The sequence below is a fragment of the Harpia harpyja genome, chromosome 7 (assembly GCF_026419915.1).
Source record: "Harpia harpyja isolate bHarHar1 chromosome 7, bHarHar1 primary haplotype, whole genome shotgun sequence".
NCBI lineage: Eukaryota > Metazoa > Chordata > Aves > Accipitriformes > Accipitridae > Harpia > Harpia harpyja.
The window spans coordinates 22,867,080-22,892,875 of NC_068946.1; the positions used below are offsets into that span (position 1 = coordinate 22,867,080).

The following is a 25,796-nucleotide window of genomic DNA, read 5'->3' on the forward strand; positions in this document are numbered from 1 at the left end:
CGGGACGTGTCCTGCATCCCTCTCAGCCCGTCCCCTCTGGTGGGGTCCAGGGAGATGCTCGCCCGCCCGCCCGCCCGCTCGTGGAACGAGAGGCGATCTGCTGCTGGTGCAGCTTTAACCCCGGGCCTCTCTAAGTGAAACCCGCTCACCAAGGCACATTGTGCTTGGGGATTTGTGATGCCAACTGTTATGTTGTTGCTTTGAAAATAATTTTGTTTAAGACCTCAAATTTAGAGTCAAGTGTCCCGATATGAAAATGCCAGCCGCTTACCTGGTTAGTCACAAGTGACCGAGGGAGCGTGCTGTGCCACATATTACTGTTTCTTTGCCTTGCCTTTTGTTTTTTTCTCACGTGTGCACGGCATTGCAGAGCCCCCCACATGAAATCCCACTCGGTGCTCACCTGTAGTTCCCGACTACGAGATTTGACAGTGCGTTATTTCTTCCTTCACCTTGTCTCTAGTCCACTGCTCTACCCCCTAAATGGATAGCTGTTTTTGAAAGTTAAGTGTCTGCAGTGAAGCCTCTGCCTGTGGGCCAGTACAGCGGGTACTGCATGGCTGCCTGGACAGGCATTTCTCAGGAGCAATAAAGGCTTAACACCGGCATTGCCGGGGTGGTGCTGCCCCGTCGTGCTGCTCCTTGCACGGCTCCTCTTCTTGCTGTATTGCATGGTTGCTGTACCTGCTCTGGGGCTCTCCTGCCCTTTCTCTGGCTGCTTGGCATCGGCGCACCTGAGCCTTGCAAATCGAGGGCTGACTTCAGGAATGCAAATAATGTTCCCTGTGCATCCACACCATGTCTCTAAAAACCTTTTCATCGTGTTCCTTGTTGCCCTGGAGGATAATTACTTCAAAGAGCAGCCCCGTTGCCTGGTGTTTCAGTTTATCTCATTACCATTGTGTTTGCCAAGCCGGCCAGCTTTGCCAAAAACAGAATCAAGGTTGCTGGCAGTGCTGGCTGGCTCACATGTTCACCCTCTATACTGGCTGAGATGCTAATTTTTCCTTGATTGCAAACCCTGCATTCATTTTTTGTGAATTAGCCGTGCCTACAGATAACGGCATAATGGCTTTAAAACCCGGGCCCGAGCCTGCGGGCCCCTCTCCATGGGCCGTCAAAGGCAGGGCTAATGGATGCTGTTAGAATATTTACTTGCCACTTCTTTGGCCAAGGGGAGCAGCTGGCTGGCACCCACGGTTGGCAAAGGGCGGGCGGGAGCATCGCGTCGGAGAGCTGCTTGGCAGGCAGCGTGCCGAGGGAGGGAGCTGGAGGAGGCACAGCGATGCGGACGGATGGACAGACGGACGGGCGGGTACAAGGATGTATGCACCATTGCAAAGGTCATTTGTCGCAGTGCTGGCTAGTTGCAAGAATAGAGATGAGAACTGACAGCTTCTGGCTGTAGGGGCTTCCCTGGGCTTCAGGAAGACTAGAACAGCCTCAGGATACCCTCAGGAAGGTCTTAATATAATCTGATTTCCCTCTTCTAATCTTGAATTGATTGCAACAAATTAGGTGTAAATTTTTAAAAAGTTTTTGGTGCAAAATGCTGAGCCAGCAGTAGCGTCGCCACAAACCGAACAGACATTCGTGCTCACGCTGATTTGCGTTGGCATTGCCATCACGGTCAGAATGGGGCACCAAGCTTTGGATTGCTGCTTAAAATTAGTTTAATGGCTGAGGATTATTTTATCATTCTTAAGAATCCTAAAATCAGACACCCCTCCAAAAAAGAAAGAAAATTAGCAAAGTCTGGCTCTCTTAACCCAGGTCTGAGCAGCACTAGCAGGGATGGGCGACAGGGAGTGGATAGCCACGTCCCTGGGTTTTACATTGCTGTTTAGGATAAACCTGCCGTAAGTGATGCTATGGCTGTTGCTAAGCAACAAGTGATGATTGCTATAGCCAATATTCCCCTCTTAAAGGTACATTTGCGAAGAGTAATCTTTTGTGTGTGTGAAATTAATTTGCAGATGTATGGATTTATATTAGTTAATGGCAATAAACTTTGGAAATGCTTCAGTGCGGTGTTAAAATGGAATACAATGTGGCATGAAGATATTGCGTAGCAAAAACATTAAGCCCTCCCCTTTAATTAATTGGAACTTAAAGCTGGGATATCTTATGCACCAAAATAAATTAACAGTAAATCAGGTTACAGAATAAATTAACAAATTAAATCGGGTTAGTTGGAAAGTTTAAAAGAAAGAGCATCTGTGAGCTGCTTGCATTGCGAATACCGTTAAAAAGTCTTGAGCTGGAAGGGAAGGCTCACATAGAAAAATGTAACTGTCCAGGTGCTGCATGAAAGTGGCTGATTTTCAGTCTTTATCATCAAAGACTGGACCTGCTCTAAACATGGATTAAAACTCAGACATGGTGTAACACCCACCGAAGTCAAAGCAGTCACACCAAGGAAGGACTGGCTGCTTATTTTCTTCTGGTTTTGTGAATAGTTGCCATAGATTTGCAGAGGAGAATGCTCCTTTCGCAAGCCACCACAAACCTCCCTTTTTCTTTTCTTTTTTTTAAGCTTCTTTTCTTTCTCTTGCTTTTCTCCACGGGCAAGGACTTCACTTCGTCTCCTGTGCCTGCAGAAGATGCTCCCACCCCTCGCTCGCTCCCCAGGGACGTACCCCCGGTCCAACCTGTGGCTGCAGCGGCTCTCACTGCCTGTTAACCTTGGCCAACGCGGTGGCTTTTGGAGATGTACGGAGCCATTTGCAAGGCCTGGGCTGAGGTGCTGCTGGCTTGCAGGGTCTCCAGGAGGGGCTGGTGTGATGGTCCTGCCATGCCGCAAAACTTCCCTGTGTGCCTTCGGTCACCCTGGGCTTGCTCTGCCGCCGCGGCACGGCTGGAGAAATGCTCGTCTGCCGGCGGCGGGGAGAAGGGGAACCGTGGCAAGGTATTTTAACTGTATTACTTTCAGGTGGTTGCTACATCTTTTCTAATTAAAATAAAATCATCTTAGGACTCCTGAAATGAATATTTGATATAATAGATTCAGAAAGTGATGAAAATGTTTTCATTAAACAGTGAGAGAGGGAGAGAGACCCTGCAAGGCATAGCATTTTATCTCAACTCTCTAATAACATTAATAAACTCTTTAATCTTTGTCACGTTTATGACTTAATGGCAATCCTTAAAGACATGATAGACAAGTAAGAGCTGCCAGGTTCCTTTAACCTATAAGCATTCATATTCTTCACAGGATTTTGATTAAGTGGAAAATTCCTCTGCGATGGGCTTTATTCTCTGTGTAAAGCTGTGCTCCGCGGTTGCTGTGAGTGGCGGAGGATGCTCAGCCCCGGCTGGGTCCCGGTGGTGCCGGGGGATGGTGGTGGCATCTCCCTTCTCCATGGCCAGGAGCCAGGTGGGTGCTGGCTCCTTCCCACCACCTGGGGTGTGGGATATTTACCCATATATATACCATAAAATACCAGGGCTGGGAGTATTTAGTGTCAGTCCCGGTGTGACCAGCCCACGCCATTTCCCTTGTCCCACCTGTTGCTGCCCGGGCACTGACCTGACCGTGCTGATGGGCTTCGCTTCATCGGTCACCTGGGGGACTTCATCCCTGCTTGCTGTTTATAGTGTGTTTCAAGTGATTGATGGTGAGCTTTATGTTGCGTTCTCCACTTTCTCTGGGCTACAGAGCACTGAATAATACCCACCCCCTATATCTTTGCTCACATACACAAGGGTCTGAGGTGGTCTGCAATTTCAAACAAGGAATTTTTGCTAAGCAGCAGCACTGAAAGAGTGTTATTTGGTTGCACGGTCAAGCCCTCCAGCTGCGGATGCCAGACTGAGAGTGGCCAAGCACGAACTTCACCCTGCCCCTGTACGCTGTTGTCCTGCGGTCCAAAAGAAGCTGGTGTCCAGGGGAAAAATAGTATGCGATCATGTAATCAGAGGGCTGCGCAACAAGACAGGCACAGCTAGGAACTGAAGCCAGCCTTTGTATTTTTCTTTCTTTTTTTATTTTTTTAAAATTTTTTTCAGACTCCCAGCTCTCTGGCATTTTCTAATCTTCAAGCCCTTGACTATAAAACCTAATTAATGCCCTTTTAATGCAAGGTTTTTGCATTTAATCTCCCGGTGCTTATTTTTTTAATGTTACGTGCAAGTGCAGCCTTTCTTCCTCTATTGCCAGGGCTTGGACCCAGATTATGCATTACTGCGGCCACCGGCCCAGCATTCCCCAGTTGGGAGGAGAAGGATGCTCCTCCACCCACGGGGCTGAGGCCAGAAAAGGGTTGTCAGTGGCAGCTTGGCCCTTTCGGTCCCCGCAGCCCCCCTGGGTACCCTGTGCCCCTGGGAGGGCCGGGGCAGCCGCATCCCTTCCCTGCCTGACTTGGGGGTGCGGGGGCATCTACTGTGCCCAGAAAGAAAGAACTCCACACGGTGCAGATGGTATTTCATACGGATTTGGTTCAGTGTCATCTGCTGTGAACATAAATACCAGCTCGGTAACTTCACTGTTTTAAATGATAAGCCGAAACCTCTTTGGTTGATTTTTCAGTCAAATGCCAGTAACATAATGAAAAATCACCATTAACTCCCTCCTTTATTTGCATAGTTTTGATGCTGTCAAAAAAAGACAACACTCATGTAGCATAAGGAGAATTTTTAAATAGAAGCATTACATTTTAAAACCCTAATAAAGATAAAAGCAAAATAAACACTGAAATTTGAATTTAGAGAATGGGAGAAGAAAGATTAGTCTGTGCTGGTGAAGTAATGAAGGTAGTGGCTGGTAACAATTTTTAATAGCACATTAATGCTGAATTACTTTGGAATTTCTGCAGGAGTCGAGATGACATCCACATAAACACCAAATGAATTCCAAATGATTGGTATTATCATAAAGAGCACCAAATGAATTAATAATGATGGAACACTTAAACTAAAATGTTATCTTCTCTAATCTGTTGTCTCTTTTATGCACTGCACAATTCATTTTTAGCCAACTATGACCCTTTCTTTCGTTTGTCTTTTAATTTAAAAACGTATGTATATATTTATTTTTGCACACATGTTCTGCTCCTGTACCGCGTGAAGCGGGACTTGGACCAGTCCGTCTTCATAACAGTTTTGCGTTGGCATCGCAAAATTTAAGAGATAGATGGGAAGACATCTGGACGTGAGACATATCGCTGGGAAAATGACTATGACTAATAAGAACCATAATAATAACGATTCCGCCTTGATGGTCCCACATGTGCAGAGACCTCAGGGCACCCTTAACAGCGTTTAATAAACTAAATGGCTCACTTTACAGCAACGCAATATGTCTCCCCCTCCCATGGAGAAGCCCAACAGGAGAGGAAGCCTGAACGCGCAGGCTGTGTAACTCAGCCGAAACCCATCAGTAAATCGGCGGCTGGGGCTTGGTTTGGGTGCTGGCCACGGCTGCCCCGTGGGTGCCAGGGAGGAGCCGAGCCCCGGCACTGTGGCTACATGTGTGGGGGCTCCTCAGGGACCCCCACACCTGCCAAACGTGGGCTCCCCGGGGCGGCGGGTGGGCACGGCCCGTGGAGGGGGACACCAGCAGCCAGGGGCAGGAGGGGCAGGGGCAGCAGCATCGCCTTCCTGCGGGCAGCGCTGCCCCGGGTCACGCCAGGGCCCCCCCTGGGGCCGGGCTGGGTGCACTTGCTGACATATTAGCAGTCAAATGACATTTAGGGAGCACAAGTCTCACTCTCTCCTGCAGGCCAAGTAAATATCATTAGTAATGATATTAAATCTCCAATTGTGCTCCTGCACTATGGCAACCACTTTGCAAGCATTTGCTATCGCTGCTTGTTTCTAACAATTACTTTCATAGACTTTATTTCTTAGAAAACTATTACCGACCATAATCCTCTATGTGGCATGCCATGAAAATAAAAAATAATAAAAAAAGAGAAGTCAACCCAGCTTTCAGAGTGAGGTGGTAGGGCTGCCAAGAGGCTGGCGTGGCAGGTTTTATTCTTGTTAGGAAGGTGGCGATGCTGGGTGCTGCGCTGGGGAGCTGGGCAGGGCCAAGCTTTTCTGGCCGGTTACCCTGGGTGGCTTTAAAGCACCACGTGCTCCAAGGCAATCAGCTTGCTCTCCTGTGCAGTATCCATCACACAAATATACACACACATATATATAAAAAAATCATATTTTTAAATATATATATGTATTTATTATATGTATATAGGTATCTATATGTGTATATATAATATATGTGTGTGTAGATATGTGCGTGTGTGTGTATATATATACACAGACATATATGTGTAGATATGTACATATAAATGTGTGTTTTTATATATATAATGTGTACACACACAACCTCTTAGCTGTTGGCTTTTTCTTCGCTGCAGAGTGTTTGCTGGGCTGTCGCAGGCTGCCGGTGGCAGTGGCGGGCCGCTGGCCCGTCACACATGCTGCGCTTCTGTGACAGAAGCAACATATAATTATATTACAAATTAACTTGCAAATGCTGGTAGAGATGTACTCCACAGGAAAAAAAAAAAAAAAAAAATCAGTTTCACCTTCTCTTGTGTCTTGTAGCTGGTCCCTCCAGCACAGTCTGCATCTGTCAGGATCTGTGCCCTGGGAGCACTAATCATTTTTATTAACCATTAAACAAGAAGATCCTTTTTATTTGAAAATGTAAAACATGCAGGAAGCACTATCTATAGCTGGTAATTCAGATCACATTAAACGGCTCTTCCTCACCTCTCGGCTCGTCCCTGTTCTGCTGAAAGCTCCTCGCCGTAAAACCTGCTGCTGCCCCTTTCCCCCGTCAAGGGTGATGGTCTGTCGCGCACATTTGCATTTAGAAGCCGGATTTCATCCTGAATAATTGCACTTCATTTCTGAATGACCCGATGTAAAGCAAGCCCCTTTTAAAGCTTCTCTCATGGCAAGTTTATGAGGTGTTACTACGTTTTCTTAACATTTTTCACCTTCCAGTTGCTTTTATTTCCCGTTGGGGCGGTGACAGGTGAAGGCACTGTGACCCCAGGAAAGCGAGCCGGGGGACGGCCGTGGCCGGGCTCACGGCTGCCTCTGTGGGGTTTGCTCACCGGTGGGTGGGATGAAACCCCGCTCCTGTCCCCTCGCCCCCGGCGAGGGACTAATGGCTCCCACCGCCCAGGGAAACTCAAAGGGGAGAAGGATGGAAATGGAGGCTCCTACCTGGGGGGCTGCTCTTCCTCAGCTGAGCAAAATGAGCCTCACGTTTTATTTACAAAGCCGTGGTGGATGCCACCTAGTTAGCATTATAGAGCAGATTCCTCACATGCTTTTTTATTATGCAGCTTGGCGGCTGCTGTGTGAGACTGCGGAATATTTTACTGCTTTGTGGCTCACATTCAATATGGCAAAAAAAAAAGGAAAAGTTGACAAAAATCCTGCTTTTTTTTTTAAAATGCGTCTTTGTTTTCAACAGCCCTCCTGCTGTGACAAAACTGTTAATTAAACTGAAACTAAAATAAATTAAGCTCACCTAATATGAAAAGCATTTGAAGGCAAAGCATCAGCCTAAAAGCTGGCCAGGGTAGGAGGTGGATCTGCCTGCCCCTCCTGCCCATGGGTGCTGGCAGACGCTGCTGTGGTGGCACAGGCAGGGTGCAGCGTCCCGGCTGCTGTGGGCATGTGGGGCAAAAAAAATGAGACTTTTGGCTCCTGTGTCAAACAGAGCACAATTTCACAGGCTCAGTCAGCCAGGTTGTGGCCTGTCCAGACCAGAACTGTAGATAATTTATTATTATTGTTATTATTAAAATATAATAAAAAATGGCTCTAAAGACCTAATTGCAATGGCCCAGTGTATCTCCATCTACCTTTAGGTCCAGCTGAGGGTACTGATTATTCTGGAGGGAAAAACCCCACCAGCACCGCCAGCCGTGGGCATTCCCGCCTCCAGCTTGCCTTTCAAACCTGCGGGGGCTGATATCTGTAAATACCTTGCACCGCCCCTCCCACCCCACCCCTGCCCCTGTAACCCCCTCTCTGGCCCAGACACATACCTGTAAATAAAAGAAAGGGCACGCCTGGCCGAGGCGCAGTGCCTACTTTGATGTGCAGTAATGAACTTCACTTTTAATTCAGGGTTGTAACTTCCATCCCGACGCAAAACTGGGAGCTGCGGAGAAGCTGCATGCATAATAAGGGGTGAAAGCAAGGATGCGGCGCGAGATGTGTCTGATGTTGGATGAGAGGGAAGATAGCCTTTAATCATTTTGTTTTCAAAGAAGCTTTAGAGAGCTCTTTGAAGATGAGATTTTTTTGAGAGCTGCTTCTGGAAAATAGGAGGCAGCGATACACGACGCCCACCTTCTGCCCACGTCCACCCGCCCCCCCTCGGTTAAGCTGCACGTGGGACATCATAGACACGCGCAGGCATTGCTGCCTTCATCCCATGGCTCTCGAGGCTGACACTCAGTACGCTTCTGCAAAGCTGAGCTGATTTAGTGCTGCCCGGGGAGGTGAGGCCCTGATGGCTAGAGCAGCAAGGAAAAATGGCCCTGGTGTCTTTTCATTTGAGGTCATCACGGCTCCTCAGCGTGCAGAGGCGGGTGAGCTAAGGGAGTCAGCAGCTAGAATAGAATGTCCGACCTCCCTTTATTATAATATTTTTGTAACAATAATGTTCTGTAAATCATGTCTCACTATCATTAGCTGAAAGGGAATGATAATGAACATCTGATCAGACTTTATTTTAAGGAAAAAGCATCATGATGGAGAGGTGTGGAAGCTGTGCCTGTCCTGTGTGTAGCACAGCATTTGGGGTGGGAGAAGGCGAGAGCTGTGTGTCACCCATCCGTGACAGTCAGGCTGTATGGAACTGAATTCTTTATGGGCTGGGATCCCGCACAGCGGGCTTGTTCACCTGCACCCAAAGGCACGGAGGGATTTGAACATCCCTGGTGGGGGCGGGCGGGTGAGCACTGCTCACCAACACTCAGAGCGTGCCAATAACACATCTGGCTTTATTTTGAGGACTGAGGTCAGGATGCTGTTGTGTTAAATGCATCACGGCTCCTTGTTCCAAAAATGTTGCAGTCTGAGAGGAAAAGCCCTGGGGAATGGGTGTGCCAGCAGTCCTATTTTTACCAAGTGGTTTGGCCTTGGTAAAACAACAGCCAGGCCAGCGACTGCAGGCTGTTGGGATGTTGGTGGCATGGGTTGCCCCTAAGTAATATTGTGCTGAGCGTGGTATTACTGGTCTTGTCAGTGGTTTTGTACATCTAGGTCTTCTCTCATGTGGTTTGTAAAGTAAGTGTGTGCTGGTATTTGAGGTTATTTACAGATGCCACAGTGCCATGACAAAACATGTCTATGAAACAGCCAAAATAAATGAATTACTGCCCCCCAGACAAGGAACCAGCCCACACCCATTGGCATTGCAACGGGCCTTGCTCTTGCTGGTGTAAGAATGCACGGAGAAGCAAACAAACGGCAACACATTGGCAACCCTCCACGTGATGCCGGGTGGAGGAGCTGGGCTCTGCCTCTGCGCGTGGCACTATCCCCATGGCCGTGGCTTCACCCAGCCAGGTCCTTAGGTGCCCAGCCCACCTCCCTTCAGTTTGTGAAGTTAAACTGCACAAAGCTTTTTCACATCTTGAGTTCTGGCCAGTGTATGGCTTTAACAAATGTACTTTCCAGTCCCTTCAGAAAATGAAAAAGCGACCCCAAGCCCCCATCTCCAAATTTGCTCCTGTCTTTGATACAAATTCTGCAAATGTTTTCTGCAGAAATCTCCACTCCTGTTTATACAGTCCCAAGACACTATTATTTTCAGACGGTGTGCCCATACCAGCATCTTGAAGGTTAAAAGTCTGAAAGGCCCAAAGAAGAGGTCTAATGTTTGGTAGGCGCAGCCCTCTGTACATTAAAACCAAAATCACTTTTCCCTCTCTGCCCTCTGGACTGCAGCAGGTACTTAAAAATATGAGCCTTGTTTTCGGAGGTGTGAAGGCTTTGTGACAGACACTGCGGCTGGGGATGCAGCTAATAACTCCTCGCAAATGCAGACTGTTTAGGCATTAAATGTGACATTGCATGGTAAAAGCAAGGCAAATAACTTTGGGAAGTTTAGAGATAGTGTGCTGGACTCCTATTTTTACTTCTAAGTGATGCTATGCTATTTTAGTCCAGGCCAAGCCAAGCCTTGCCTTTTTTTAATGAGGTTTATTGCTATAGCTACATGGCAGTGTGTATGTGTTGTTAACATTTGATTTTTGTAGCTACTGTAAGTGACTGAAATAAACAATCCAGATCTGATAGTCCCAGTGGGGGGACTGACATTTGGATTTGGCTCAAAAATCTGCGGTTTTGATGCTTGTTAGACTCCAACACTTCACTCAGAAAGCACAAAGTGCAGCTGGGTGGGGGTGGGCCTGCAGGGTAGGGCTACGTTTGCCACCTCCAACCTAATCCTCAAGCTCACGCTGAAGTGCTCCTCGGAGGTGCTCGCTGCCATCGCTGCGTTGGGTTTAGCTGATGGAGGGCTCTGAAGAGGGGTGTTATAATGCCACTTAGGTATCAGTCTAATTATCAGAGCTTGCAAAGTCTCCCTAGAAGGGGTTGTGTGCCACCGAACCTGTACAGCCCAGCGCGGTTGTGCCTGGCTTCCCCTCCGTGTCGCACCACCCCTGCCGAGCCTGTGCGTGGGAGACAAAACCAGCAAGGACTGGGACGAAGAGGAGTGCTTTACGGTGGGTTTGAGCAGGGAAACGTTCCCGTGGTCCAGCGGGCCAGGCTCATGCCCGCTCGCCGCACACTCCTACCCCGCACCATCGCTCTTCTGATCTGAAAACAGGCCTTGTCGGTCGGAGAGCTGGGGGCGAGGGCTGAGGAGCAGGGAGCGGCGGCGCGGCCCCCCGCTCCCTCTGCCTCGCCCCAGCCCACGGCTCCGGGAAGCAGATGGTGCCGGCAGGGCCGGCAGCCCAGCGCCGGAGAGCTGCTGCCACGCGCTGTCGTCTGCCCCGCTGCCTGCGAAAGCACCGCACTCCCACTCCCATCAATCAGCACAGACCAGGTGCCTGGAAGCATCTCTTGCCAATCGCCTTTTATTACCTTTAAAAAGCCAAGAAACCCAGAACAAGACAAAAACTGAGACCGTGTGAACATCATGCAATGGATTCACTTTAAAGCAGGCGGGGGGGGGGGGCGGGGCGGGGGGAGACCAAAAGCCATGTTAGAGTAGAAGTATCACTTCACCCGTGTCTGAAGGCCAGATCGGGTGGACTGTCACCAGTGGGGGTGGTGGTGACTGTTGTGAGTGGTCAGACCGACGCTGAAGCAGGAAATGGAAACACGCTCGTGAGACATCATCCCAGGTAACCCCAGATCCGATTCTCACCCAAATGCGATTTCTTACGTGGTGGTGACAGTGCGAACTACTCCTAACTCTCGTCATGGGTACCTTCTGCCTAGGCAAAGTCTCTTTGGACAGGAGCAGCACAATAATGAATACTGTTGCAAGGTTTTTTTGAGCTCGGTTATGTTATTTAGTGTGACTAGTACTCCAGTAGTCAATTAGCGGAGCGGACGTTATTCAGCAGGAGTGAAGTTACTGCACTCTGCCCTTCAGTCTCGCTCCATCGTCTTCAAGATTCAGAGCCCAAACTAGAGTAATATTAGCTTCTCGAATGAATGTGTTTTGGAGAGTTTCAGCTACCGTGGAGATAACTTTGCATCTTGTCCATCATGTGGATGTGACAAAACACATGCCCTTATTTTCCTGAGGTATAGCCAACATTTGAGTTCATTCCATTTAATGGAGTAGGGTCACCCATAAAGTTATTCATAAGGTATTTTCTGAGAGGTTTTCACCTTCTTTTTGAAAAAATAAATTATATCAGCATGTTCATGAGGTACAAATGGTGCTGGCATTTCAGCTGTTATTATGTTATTAACTTTTTTAACCTAATAATTTTCAATCAACAGTAAGAAGCAATTTTCACTCACTCCAGTGACCAGAGTTGGAGCTTCTGCAAAGCGTTCTCGTAGGGTTCACCTTGACAGACACCTAATTCCCTCCCAAATCAAAACATTACCCCCGACACTCTCATCGCAGTTACCGAGAATTTCCATTTCCATTTCCCCTTCGGTTAGGATTTAATTTAGAAGGCAAAGACTTCCTAAGTCTATGGGAGAGTAAAGATAGATGGTATGGGAGAAGAAGGTTGATGAAATGTAGTTGACTCCGGATCTGAAATATTTTATCCCTCCTCAATGTAGGTTAAATTATTCTTCACCTTTCCCACATCCATAATTGTCGCTGATCTTGGACCAACTCAAAACCCTACTACTGAGTTCAGTAGACTCAAAATTGCCACTAGAACTGGAAAAAGAAAAAAAAAAAAAGAAGAGATTTGTTAGTGTCCATATACAATATCCCAACACTATACACAGCTATGAGATACAGCAAATTTAAGAAAGGCAATGTTTTTCTCATCACTGAGTATTTATTATATATAACAAATACATGAAAAAGAAAAAACTATATTGTGTGATATAAATAGTTTATTTACATTACAGAAAAACATCAAGACAATGTATACTATTTCAAATATATCCATACATAATCAAATATAGCTGTAGTACATGTTCTCATTGGTGTAGATTACCACAAATGCAAGGCAACATGTGTAGATCTTGTCTTAATCTTTTGTCTATAATACTGTATTTTGTAGTCCAAGCTCTCTGCAGTTAGTTTTGCCATTGTGGAAACATGCGCTCTTTAAATTAACCTTGTCGATGCTCTTGTTGTGTTGTCTGAACTGTAGTGCCCTGTGTTTTGCTTCTGTCTGTGGATTCTGTTGCTCCTGGGACATTTCCTGGAAAAGAGAGTTATGAGAATACATGGCTCTTAACAACGCGTCTGCTCGAGAGGTGGCACGGGCAGCAGGGGATGTGAGGGCGAGAGGGGCATCCTCTGGCCCTCAGCGCGTTTCCTCTTCAGTGAAATGAAGTGGGCTGGCTAATGGCAATGGTACCCCCCCCCCCCCGCCCCAAACCCCACAAAACATACTGTAAACAAAAATATGGCAAGGGAAATTTTAAGATTCATGCTCCTTACTGGTGAGCAGTGGTGACTCTGCTGTGCTGCAACAGCCCCAACAGCACAGCATCTCTCATCTTCAAATAATGGATTTATTTTCAGGGAGGCACAGGAGGAGGATTTAGGATGGTCTCACGCTCACCTGCTCGGCGTCCCAGGTCTATGAAGTATTTACCAAGTGGATGCGGGGGCTGCCTTTCCGAGGAGCTAAGCATCCGCAGTCCCTATTAGTCTCCATGGAAATGCTCCATGCTCAGCTCATTAGTGAGCAGCTACTTTACTTACGGGTGCCTGCACGGCGCTACGCTCCTCACACGGCTGCTTGGCTTAGTGCGGAAAGCAATTGCACTGGAAAGACCAAAATCTTATTTTCCTTTGGATGGCTGCAAAAGCAAATCTCTTCTGCCTCAGGACCTCACGGTGCTCCTCAGCAAGGGCACGCTTCAACCTTTTACCTGCAGCAGTGTCAGCTATGGGGATGCTACGGAGCGTTTCCCCGCTAATGCAAAGATAACGGCGTGTTTCTGGTTTCCTCCCATGGAAAGGCACCCTTAGACAGAAAGCATGGAGAAGTTTAGCCCCAGGTGGAGGCCGCAGGAAGTTCTAAGCAGCTGAAAGCCAAGGGGGTAACGGCAGAAACTGTCGGGCAAGCAGAACGACAGCACGCTCACCAACACCCACTAAAAATGCTCGCACTTTTTGCAGTTGTGGTACCAGTAGGAAAATGGGAAGCTACAGAAAAACAACCAGCCATAAAAGTGGTCCTTTACCCAGGGTGATCTAGTTAACATTTTGCACAGGAGGAGGAACAAGCTATTCCTAATTCAGCCATGCCTTTGTCCTCTTTCTTCAGCTGAAGCTCAGTAGGAGTTTTTAGCTCGGGTGCACCTCATTCTGCCCTCTGCGTGGGCAGCCACACAAGAAAGACTGAAACACCCTCTTGGAGTGGCATGACAGAAAGCCCCACAATACTCCAGACCATACTGACACAGAAAAAAACTCCCTTTGTATCGGGCTAACTTGTTTTTCTGTTACAGGAAGGCTTTTAGCGGCACCTTGTGAAACCCTATGGGTTATGCACTGGAGAAAGCCCACCCTCTCAGTGCACTGAGAGCTCAAAGCACTTGCCTTCAGCTCTATGTCAAATAACTAACAGCAAAATAGAGTGAAATACATTTTTACTGGCCCCTTAAAATCAAAAAGGCCATTTTTTTCCCCCTGTTGAATGGGAGTGATGCTATAGCTTTGTGACGCCAACTGAAAGGCTAACCAAGAGCATAAGGACTTATGAAGCATTTCAAAACCCTGAAATACAATTATATAAGTGTCTAACAAAATATGGGTCAGATTGTCCTGACTTGCCTCACTTTTAAGCCAACGGGACCACCCCCTCATAAGAAACTGTATGGCTGCGTGCTATATTTTGCCTTGTTCCTTTCTTGGAAGCAGTAAAGTAGGCTGCTACCATTACTCCAGGAAAAATAAGCCTGCGTCTCCAGCACTCTTGGAGGTCACGGCAGAGCTTTCTTTATGAAACTAATGCAGACTTTAGCTGGTCTGCGATTTCATGACAAACTCATTATTCACTGTGTGTTCCTAAAAAGGCGATCAAACTTTCTGAGTGAGTCAGGGAGCCGTTGTTAGCAAACACAGGGCTGATTCACTGAGCCGCATGTCATGTGCACGCTGACAGCCTCCCAGCCCCGACTGTCCCCAAGCAGCCTCTCCTGCCCATTCAGCCGGAGATCGCACAGCAGGACCTCGCAGCGCTCCATGGGAGACGGCACCGACACCTCGACACGCTGAGAGACAGCACTGCTAAATCCTGCTGCAGCAGCCGGCAGCCACACGGTATGACCGAGCTACCAGGCGTTCCTCCTGAGTCCCAGAGGATGAGGATTTACACCAGAAGGCACAGCCCTGCTTTGCCCCAGTGCTCAGCCATGCAAAGCAGGGTTTGGGAACCAGGCGTGGGAAGCCCCAGTGGGCACAACCAGACTGGTTTTGTAAGAAACAGGGAGGTACCAGGTGGCTGGGGGATGACCAGGATGGTCAGCAATCCCAGGGGATGCAGCTGTGCATTCCTGGAGAACGGTGGATACTGACTGCTTCAGCTGGAAGCAAGGAGATGAGCAGCTCACAGGCGCTTTCCCAAAACCGACACTGGCAGTATCTATATAGTCGCTTAGTCTAGGGTCGAGAGAAGTCAATTCGAATGTAGAGATTACTCCAATTAAGATGATGAAAAAGCATCTTTTAACCAAAAATGCCCATGTTTTAATTGCATAATCCACTACGCTACCAATTGATGGAAGCCTGGGAAGGCCCCAGGACCAAGTACTGACACCACGACTGTTTAGATGCAATGCTATTGCATTTACAGGTAGCCTGTGTCTGAAGTGCGGCTGGGTTTCCTAAGAGGGGCATTGGCATTTAACTAGCTTTTTAGACTTAATCATCTGCTAAAATTGAGTGACAGCTTTTACTTGGTCCTTAAGTCTTTAATCAAAAGTTCTTTGTAGAGCTCTGTGTGTGGGATGCCTTCATTTATGAACACAGCAGTTACATCAATGTAAACTAGGTACTGGAGCACAGGCTGCTTGCCCTCCCTCCATTGAAGCTTGCTCGCAAGCTTGAGTTACTCACAATGTGATTCATAGCAGGTAAAACACATTATGCATTCATTTTTAATCAAGTTATTTCTTCACATAAATAAGCTGCTGTGACTAAACATTAGGGAAGCACTAAAAATGCAAAGCTGTAAAGAAAACTGCTGAGAATCATTATGACACTAGGCCATACCTATATTATTTACCATCCTCCTTCACTTTTATCATTGCTTCTCTTTTGCCTTACCTCTAAGCTAAAAGTCCTTGGGCGTAGGGACTGTGCCTCACTGCTCCACCTCCTTCCCTCTGTACCTCTTGGCCTCTGGTCCCCTAGTCCTCCACCCCAGCTGCTTATTCCCATTGCTGGCACTAGCGATGAGTAGCCAGGTGGCCAACCTCATCAAGGAATCGAGCCACTTACTTAAAAACAAATCATTGGTTTTGTTGGTTGAGTTTTCAGCTGAATCTGTCCCCTGACCGGGTTCGTTGTGTGGCTACAGAAATGCTAATGGTGGCACAAGAGCATTGGCAGGACCAAGTGCCCAGGAGCCAGGGGAAGGGCCAAGGGCAGACCGCCCCTGTCAGCAGCACAGCTCATTTAGTCAGATTAAAGTGTCCCTGCAACAGTGGCCCTAAAAGTGCCCAGGAATTGCTCAGAGCCTTTCAGCGATGGAGGACACGCTGTAGATTTGCACCACTGCACAGGTATGATTTTAAGAGCAACAACAGTAACGATAGCTAAAAGATTTACAGTGATAGTCTTATGTGACTCAAAGGCAGGGTTTGGACACAGTGCACCAATCTCGTTTGGTAAATTAATTAGGTCAAGCTGTACTGAAATGAGTGGAAAAGAATTTGGCTGCAGCGGCCTCTGAGTGAGTGAAGTTTCCCTTCTTTCTCCCAGGATCCTGGTAGGGTGGTTTTAGTGCTTTCAATGTTCAGGGTGTGGAGTTCAAACCAGCACAGTCAGGTTCTCCAAAGCAGATGACTTCAAAAACTCAATTACTTATGCATATGCTGCCACAATGCTCTCTTGTCATGTGGATTTCTCTTAGGCTACTTAAGAGTACACTTTTGCAAATATATCTCGAATCATTATGTTGGGATGGAGGATGCTCTGCAGTAATTACATGCATTACAGAAAAAAGTCAAAAGATCATAAATTAACTTGGTTACAAAGTGTGCGGGAAAAGGTACCATCTATGTATGAAAACAGTGTGATGGGTAATTTGCATTACAGTACCAGATCACTCAGAGCACACTGCCTTCATTCTTTATTATAAAGTACTCTGTGTTACTGCATCAAGGTGACAAATCTAGAGTCACTTGACAAAATGATACAGAGCATTTGTTCCATTATCAGTTACTACACCATCTTCTTTTTCTTACTACACACTACATTTTTGGTTGTTTGAATTACTTCTGTGAATACCACCATAATCTATGGCCTCATTTGGCATTTACCATTGAGTTGATGGACTCAGCTTGGCCAAAAAAGCAACTACCTTTCATCAGATGGTTTTGTGTTATGCCTTTAGGCCAGAGAAGGGTTTATGATTTTTTTTTTCTTTGTCTTTTCCAGGAACAAATGCTACACTTGTCTTCCAGCCAGGTAGTGCAAGATAGGGACTGAAATATATTAGAGATTTCATTTTCTGCAGAGGTATGATACCTGGCTTTTATTTTTTTTGTATTTTAAAAAGAAACTTATTTCTAAAAGAGTGATTTATCAGTGCTGCTAGCTGAATTAATTTAACCTCATGATTTCTGAGAGAAGCCCAAAGACGTCTGAAGTTCAGAATTTACCCCAAGCCCTCCCAGAGACAGTAACACAGTTCAGTGGGGAGGTAGAGCAGCACGTGTAGGAGGGGAAGGACTGCATTTACCCCTCTCATTCTGAACTACCCTGGGGCTGTCGTTTCGATTCAAATAACCCTTTCCTCCTCATTAAAGAAAAAAAAATAAAAATCATATATGGCTTGGTGTGCCACCATCTAGTGAAGACCTTAAACATGTGCAGTACCTTTGAACATGTATACAAGCCTAATGAAATCATTTAATCAACGGGATTGCAAACAGGCTTAAAAGTTTGTATGCTCTGCCTGATTAGGACTAAGGGAATGGGCCCTTGAAGAAACCAGATGGAGATCTGATTAGTTTTATTAAGTGTTGATCCAGCTGCTGTATTTATATTCCCCTTATTTATATGAACAATATTTGTCCAAGCATCTGAATACAAAATAGGAAACTTCACTTGCTGTAGGCAGTGTTGCTACCTAAGTTTGATTAAGATGGAAGTAAAACTTCAGTCATAATAATGAAGCAGCACTGCCTGGCTGGACCAGACGATATCTTCTGTTTGTTAGTGAATTAAACAGCATTTGTTATCAGTAGTGTCACTGCAGAAATCTGTATAATCAGCGGACAAAGCAGGAAAAACAAAAGTCTTTTCTTTTTCTATTGCAAAGTACCAGAGATACTGACCTTGTAATACAGAGGACTACAACACAGATGATAGCAATCTGGATGGTTCCAATCACAGCTGCTATTAAGACATACTGAAATCTTACTGGACCTGGAACCACGTATAAAACGCTGTAGTCCTTTTTTTCACAGTGTTGTCCAGTATAGCCGGCATCACATCTGAAACAAAAAATATTTTTTCTGGTTATACCTGCTGCTTTCAAAGAATGCTGGAAAAATTATATCTGAAAAAAAAAAAAAAGTGGCCTAAGCATAAGCTTATGTGTTTTTTTGCAGGATGGGCTCCCCAGAGAGAGAGCACTGGTGCCTCCTCGACCTCTCAGAGGGAAGACTTCAGGACCTCAGCATCACCAAGGTCTGTGAGAGTGGACGACACTGCGATAGTGCCAGGAGGTGCCCAGGGGGCTGGGACTTATCTAGCATCAAGTGGAACTACTTGCACGTTGTGATGAGAATCCATTTAGTTCCTTGCACAACATATTTTAGATTTCTTCCTTTCTTTGGGGAGGTGGGGGAGGGTAAAAGCCATCTAGCTGTGGCTCCTTATGCAGATTACCCCTAAGGAGGTGATAAGCAATCATCTAAGCTCCATATGAAATGTGATTAGATGTTCCTGCAAGTGGATACATCATTTACATTTTGTCTGGTTGCTATAAAAAACCTTCTGTTGATGCTGCAACCATCCACACTAATGCCGCCTGCTGCGCTGCTCACTGGTTCCCATCCTGCAGCCCAGCATCTCCCCTCTGTGATTTTGGGGAACAAGCAGTGGTTTTCCCATTTTAGCTCTTGCCCTGTTTCCCCTAAAAAGCCCAAGCAAGAAAATGCAAAAATCCAGGTCAATGGCAGCAGCAACCATAAGAGACCGAGCCAGATTGCTTGGGCTTCTCTCAGAAGTACTAGTGGCGCATTAACCCTGAGGGGTTAAGCCTTGAGCTTCCACCTTTTTCCTCTCCTGCATTCCCCCAGCAGCCAGCAGCTTGAGGAAAGGACATTTTCCAGCTGAATGGAGAACCTAAAACGCAGCACCTGCAAAGAGCAAAACATGCCCTGGCTGTTTGTGGGAGCTGGGAGAAGTTGGCTTAAGGATCTGCCCTGGGGGAGAAGTCTGGTCCGTATCTTTTCTCTCCCAGTCCAATGTCCCAGGAAAAATGGTGCTTCAGGCGTCATAGTCCTTTTCTTTGCCAGCAGGCCTCTGGTTGGACTTCAGAAGTAATATCCCCACCTCTGCAGGGAGGCATTTGCTGCAAAACCGTGTGCTTTCACTGTTACTCCTCCTCCCCTCCTTAACCTCCTCCAAAGCCACCTCCTGCATGAAGGAGCCACCTTTGCCCCAGCTCGCTGCTCCACAAGCGTCACTCCTGCCATAGCAGGGACATATCCCTGGCGGCACTCCTCTCCTCCTCCTCCTCCTGAGGAGGCTACCTAGCGGCTGCCTGGGCACTTTCTGAAGTGCTTTGTAAGATATATCTAAATATAACTGAAGGTTACTGAATGTTTTTACAATCAATTAGCATTGTGCGTAACTCAATACACTTTTGCCACATAAAATGAGGACTTTGTTGAATAATTTAAGTCTAATGGGTTTTGTAGCACAAAGGGCCATGGTTACCATTATTTTCTATAGTTTATCTAGATTAAGTGGTTTTGCAAGTCAATATTTCCATGTGTTTAGCCTTTCCTCCTTGGTAGGAGAAGGGTTACCTGCAAGACGGTTCCAGCATGTTAGTGGAGTGCTCACACTTGCCATGCATGCAGAAGCCATTGTAATGCTCTGGACAAGGGATGTAGATCCCTCTTGCACTTTCTTCCAGTTTATTTGCATTCTCTGTGAACACAGGTGAAGGGAACATTAACCTGACAATGCAGGATAAGGTGGAATGATGGATAGAACTCAACGTATAAAAGAAAGGAAAATCAGAACAAGACATGAAAGATGTTGTTTATGGGAAGCAAGAGCGAGGGTTTGCACCTTGAAACAGGTAGGCCAATGTAGATGCAAAGCTTTGCAAGGTTTTCTGTCATTCTTTTGCATATCTAATTCCTGTCAGGTTACAGCAAATGAGACACCAGGAAAAATAATTTGACTATTCAAAAACTGATTACAGAATAGCACATGAAAAATGCCTGATCATTTCTGTTATCCTCTACGGACTGTCTCCTCACACCCAGGCAAGGCTAGGAGAAAGGCTCTGGATATTTGCATGTAATATACCATTACAATATATTTGGTCATTCAACAGAACATATTCAGAAAGACAATTTTATGGCTGAAGTAGAGGAGCAGGAGTCCAGAGCTGAAGTTTATCATCAGTGCTGCACGCCTGTGCCCCAGAGCCCACTGGCCTCCTCCCTATCCCACAGCACGGGTACCTCTGAACCAGTCTGACTTTCTGTGCCTGCTTGTGCAGCTGTTAAATAGTCACTGAGACTGCAAATCCCGGAAGATACTTCCCTCCATGTAGCCAGGAAAATGGAGGCTTCATTTGGTTTTGAAACAGGTATGTGCTCAACATTTACATCATGGGCTGAAATGCAGAGCGTTACTTGCAATAAACTCACATGAATATTGTAGGCCACTGAGGTATTAATTAACCCGGTAATTTTGGCAAATTCTTCCATTTAATCAATACTTATGATATCTCAAATGGTAAAAATCCTTTTTTCTGTGATAGTATCATCTAGCCACAATTAATTAAAAACAGAAGAAGAAAATCTCATGATAGATGTCTGAGGAAATGTAGTTTGCACACAAATAAGTTGAAGCATTTGTATCTTCCAAAGGAAGTCCCCAAGTGTTATGAAACAATTGCAATTTGTTTTCTGCCTCCAAGCCAGTCATGCCAGCAGTAGGTATGCTTAGGTATTATCCCACCTTTGGGAAAAGTGTGTGCGGCAGATCCAAGATTCAGATTTTCATAATGAATTTCTTTCCTGTCGCTGCTGTCCAAGGAGAGTTTTAAAAGTCTCTAACAACTTGCACTAATAAAGTTTGGTTATATTGTCCTTATGCTAAAACAAGCGAGGACAAGCTCCCAGCAAACAAGAATGACAGGGCAACCTCTACATCCCTGTAGACAGCATTAACTTCTCTTTCATTGTTAGGACTTTCAGAACCTCTGCACTATGGACCATTATTGCATCTTTTTAAATGCACATATGTTGAAGACAAACCTGTCTGCCTCTCCTGGTTCCCTGCTTACATTGGGATATCTGTGCAAGGCTGCCATGAAGGCTGTTAATGACAATGCAGTGCAGAAGCGGGCATCATGGTGCAGTGACGATTCCTGGGCTTGGGGCTGACAGCGGTCTCTGGGACAGCACAGGATGGGCTGACGGGAGGCACGTTATAGACATGGTATAACCTCCTCTGAGACCTTGCCCAGGAATTTCTGCTACTGGAAAGAGGTGGGAGCAGAAGGTGCATTTGGTCTGGTGCTAAACATTTTTGGTTACGTATTACCCTCTAGGTGAGACACTGGCTACCAGCATTTGAAATATATACATAGAGAGTTATGATCTCACCAGGACTTCATGTATGTTCCTTTTTTCCACCTGGAAATCTTCCCAGAACAGAAAAAATGTGTGTATGATGTGTGTCAGCTATCAATGGACTTGCCCAGTGCACACACACAGATCCCAATGTGCTCGGGACTTGTTAGACTCCATACCCATGTAGTGATCATCTATGCACCATGCCCTATGTTTTCTGGGTGTGCTGGACCGCTGCTATGGTCCACATACAAATATATTTCTGTCCAGGAAACTGCAGCAAGAATTATGGGATCCTTATTAGTACACATTTTTTCTGTTGTGGAAAATATTATGCCATTTCCTCCAAATCTTCCATTATCAAGAGGAAGTTTGCTTCCTTTCTGAAGAACAGGAGACTGCTCTGTGCATGTGTGTGTTTGCGTGTGTATCTCTGATCGTTCCTTCGCAGGTACCAAGATATCGCTGCGATGTCCGTGCGCCACCACCAACCAGTGTGAGAATCCCTCCTCTCTCAGATGAGCCAGCAGTGTTGCTAAAACGGTAGGATACCATTTGGTTTCTTTTTTTTAAAGGCACGCTTCAGGATGGTGAGGGAAATTGTTACTTTCAGGACAGACTAATCTGCCAGGACTTGAAAAGAGGACCAGGACCTCTCCCAGACTTGCAGATGCTCTCTCTGTGTGTAGGCTGTAGGGCTGGTAAAAAGAGGAAAGATTTTTCCTCCTCCTGCAATCATGTGGGTAGAAACTATGTTTTCTTTAAAAAGGTCTTTTCTTTAAAAGGCACAGTTTAAGTAAATCTAGGATCCTGCAGAACTTGTAATTACACCTCTAAGTGTAATGTTATGACGAAAAATGCTTTACGGAATCAAAAATGAGATGGCCCAAGCTTTGCTAGCAGTTCATAGGATAAACACTTCAGACGGGAACCCTTGTCATCTGGCTTGGAAGAAACCACAAAACTTAGACACGAATTGTCTGTAGTCCCTCATTATGACTGATGACTCCTCTAAAAGAGTTAGGGATTGAACATAAAGGAAGAGAGGGAAAAACCCCTTGTATTTAGTTTGATCTGCCATTTTGGTTGTTTGAATGACAGACTACAATGAAAGCATCATTTATGTCAGAAAATAAGTTCCCCTCCTCTTGCAGCACATTTTGAATTCACCCCAAATAATCCCCCTGCCTCAAAACAGGTTATTTTTCTCATTACACAAAGCATCTTTTCAGATTCAAAATAGAGACCCAAACACCAAGATATGCTTTAAAAGTTCCTTCATGTTAAAACCGATTGCTCTCATTCCCGAAGGATGTGAGCACTTTTCAGCAATCCAGCCATTGATGAAATACTGTCATGAATGCATCACAGGGTTTACATCACTATGAAACAAGAACTATAAATCATTTCTAAAAAGAGAGGATATGAATAAAAAAAAAGTTTAAATTATGAATCAAATAAGAACTCTACAAAGTTTAAAAAAATAAAACTAAATGAAATAAATTAAGACTTCCCCCCTTATTATAATCTTGGATAATTTATAAATTCAGTACTGGAGGCAATCTGCACTAATCAGATTATAGTATCACTAAACTAAGGAGCCCCTCTACCCCACCAACCTTATGCCTACAGAGAGCAAAGCTTAAGTACAAAGTTACCCACTTTTTTCCAAGCACAGCAGATTAGTATTCATAAAGCGATGACAGAGACCAAATTCAAAGTTAGTCAGGTTTCAGTAATGTTGAATTAAGTAGCTCCTCTTCAAACATTAGACTTGCTGCTTTGTTATTTACAACTATGTGTGCAAGTTTTATTTGCACGAAAAAGATTTGTGCCTTTTTGTGATGGCTGGAATTTGAGACAGAAGCTGTAAAGCCTGAAGATAAAAATTGGACCGACTGGGTCAGTCTCTCCTATCTGCACAAACATAATTCCCGCCACATTTCTCAAAATGGTTCTCCTTTTTATTGTAAAAAGAAATACATCCTCACCCTCCAGATCAACTGTATTGAGAAACATTTTTCTTGAAGCATTTTTCTGATAGAAAATGTCACTTTGATGAAGCCAACATCTTTTGCATTTCTGCAACATTTTTTGCATCTTTAGCCTAACATGGCATTTCATATTGTTCACATCTTTTGTTAGTGCCAGAACATGACATGATAGCCTATCATATAAGATATACTAGTCAAAACAGATTATTTTTAAATGCATTGAGGCCAGACGCTACTTTCTGTAGACTGAAACAGCTTATCATCTTGCTTACTAGAAGAGTCTCCCAGTTGAACACTTGCTCTCCAACCTTTCTGTGGATGGCAGGGAGATGCCAAGATGATGAGCTATTTCGCTGGGGTAAGAAAATGGATCCTGAAAAGTTATCCAGTGCGACTGACCACCCACTCAGTGATCTTGCTTTTCCTGATGGATAATCTTCTGAAATGTTAAATAAATTATTTAAAACTATCTTGTCTAAATTCCTTAGTATCTATGGCTGTTCCCATCCTCTGTTAAGAAGGAGTGGAAGAATTATTTCAAATATATTTTGTATTCTTTTTAATTTCTGGTTTAGCTATATGCCTTTTCTTCAGTTTTTGGAAGCGGAATGTGCACCATTAGGCTTCTCAGGAAAATATTTCAGTGAAGGCTGAAATTCAAAAGCCAAAACAGCCTGCCTAGTTGCAGGACCTGACTCTGCAAGTGATGAAAACAATGCAGCCAGATTCTTCTCTGGGCAGCCCTCACCGGTCCCCAGCTCTCATCTGGGCTAGTGTGGATCTTCTGTTACACAACTGAACATGTGGAGTAGTGCCGCTGACAAACAAGTAAATCCATTAGTGCCCTTGATGAGGATTATATGAAGTACTGCCTAGAGTGCCCAGCAAATTCTTTCCAGACATAAGTTCCTGCAAGCCACTTTGGAGAAATTAGATAAAAATCTAGGCAAAAAATAGGATTCTTACATCCAAAAATTGACTGTCAGGCACTTAACAAGCAGTTCTGCAGGGCTGATAATTCTGTCATTCTTTATGTTTGAATCAGTGAGACTTTCTAGGTGATTTCAGGCAAGCAAAGTAGAGGCCCACAGCCTGTAAATTCTCATGTTAGCATTTTCACTGTTGTACAGCGTGTAATGTTGGAGCTTATGGAAAGAATAACTGATAGATTATGCCCATATAAGAAAATATTGGCTCATTTACGTTGTCAATACCTAGTGTACAGTCATCACTGGACCAAGGGGGGTCCTGAAAATACACATATATACACACATATATTTCATCAAATAAGGGATGAGATGGTGAATGATGTGCAGCAGAAGCTATTTTGACACCTATCTCATTGGAAACAGTGGTTAAGGAGAATTGACTTACATAATAGTTTAATCTTTTAATACCACTGAAGTCAGTCAAATTTGCAGCTGAAAGCTCTTGCTGATATTGAGGTAGTGACTCTTTACACATCACATTATCAGAGGCTTTATAAAGGAGGAAAAGGATTCTTGGGTCAAATGTATGTCCTTAACCTTTTTCAACCCCTTTTGGAAGTGTGTCCCCCCCCAACTCCCTTTACCTTCTTGGCAGCTTTCCCAAAGATATGCTGCAGAGCATAGCATTGGGAACTCACTTAACAAAGCTCTTCTGCTCTGCTTGATAGAGACTTGGTGTGGCAATTCTTATTTGAAATAAAAATAAAGGCCCAGGGAGTATCAACCTGTGGAGCAAAGGTAGAGGACGCCCAGAGTTTAGTGGGAGAGCTTCAGTGATTGACTAGGGGTGGGAATCTGAATCCTGTGGGTGAGCCTAGGGACGGTTTACATTACTTATCTGCAGTCTTCACAGAGTCAGCAACTGCTGCTCTTTTGGGGTAAAAGGGAGCTTCCTCAGCCCAGGAACGTTTGCAGGAACGGTTCGAAGGTCCCTCTGCAAAGTCAGGAGGAATGGGGTGGTAATGGTGTTGCTCCCTCTGAAAGTGCAGAATTGCTTTAGGAGGTTTTCTGGTACATTCCCTCTCTAATAGCATCTAGCAGGAATTGAGGTCCCACAGCAACTTATGAGGATGAAGTCCTTAAGCAGGCTTCCTACTTACTTGTAGTGAAGAACTGTGATGATAAATCCCAGCTCATACCCAGCTCTGATGAGAGAAAAGAGATTTCTCCT

The 25,796-nt window shown here is 45.4% G+C and overlaps 1 protein-coding gene and 1 long non-coding RNA gene across 3 annotated transcripts in view; one reads left to right on the plus strand and one right to left on the minus strand.

Moving 5' to 3' along the window:
• Positions 1-20,115, plus strand: part of LOC128143846 (uncharacterized) — a 75,595-nt gene extending 55,480 nt beyond the window's left edge. The window contains exon 3 of the long non-coding RNA XR_008235903.1: positions 19,991-20,115. This is a non-coding gene — a long non-coding RNA (uncharacterized LOC128143846). The remainder of the gene's footprint in view (positions 1-19,990) is intronic.
• The window catches only part of TMEFF2 (transmembrane protein with EGF like and two follistatin like domains 2), a 132,835-nt gene continuing 118,083 nt past the window's right edge, over positions 11,045-25,796 (minus strand). Inside the window, exons 8-11 of one of the 2 annotated variants that reach the window (XM_052791660.1) lie at positions 19,855-19,978; positions 18,151-18,309; positions 12,747-12,833; positions 11,045-12,337 (exon numbers count right to left, since the gene is read on the minus strand). In XM_052791660.1, coding sequence (XP_052647620.1) covers positions 12,241-12,337; positions 12,747-12,833; positions 18,151-18,309; positions 19,855-19,978 — 467 coding nt within the window. In that variant the 3' untranslated portion in view covers positions 11,045-12,240. Of the gene's footprint in view, positions 12,338-12,746; positions 12,834-18,150; positions 18,310-19,854; positions 19,979-20,107; positions 25,560-25,796 lie in introns of those variants that run through there. The other variant, XM_052791661.1, reaches the window with a different exon arrangement.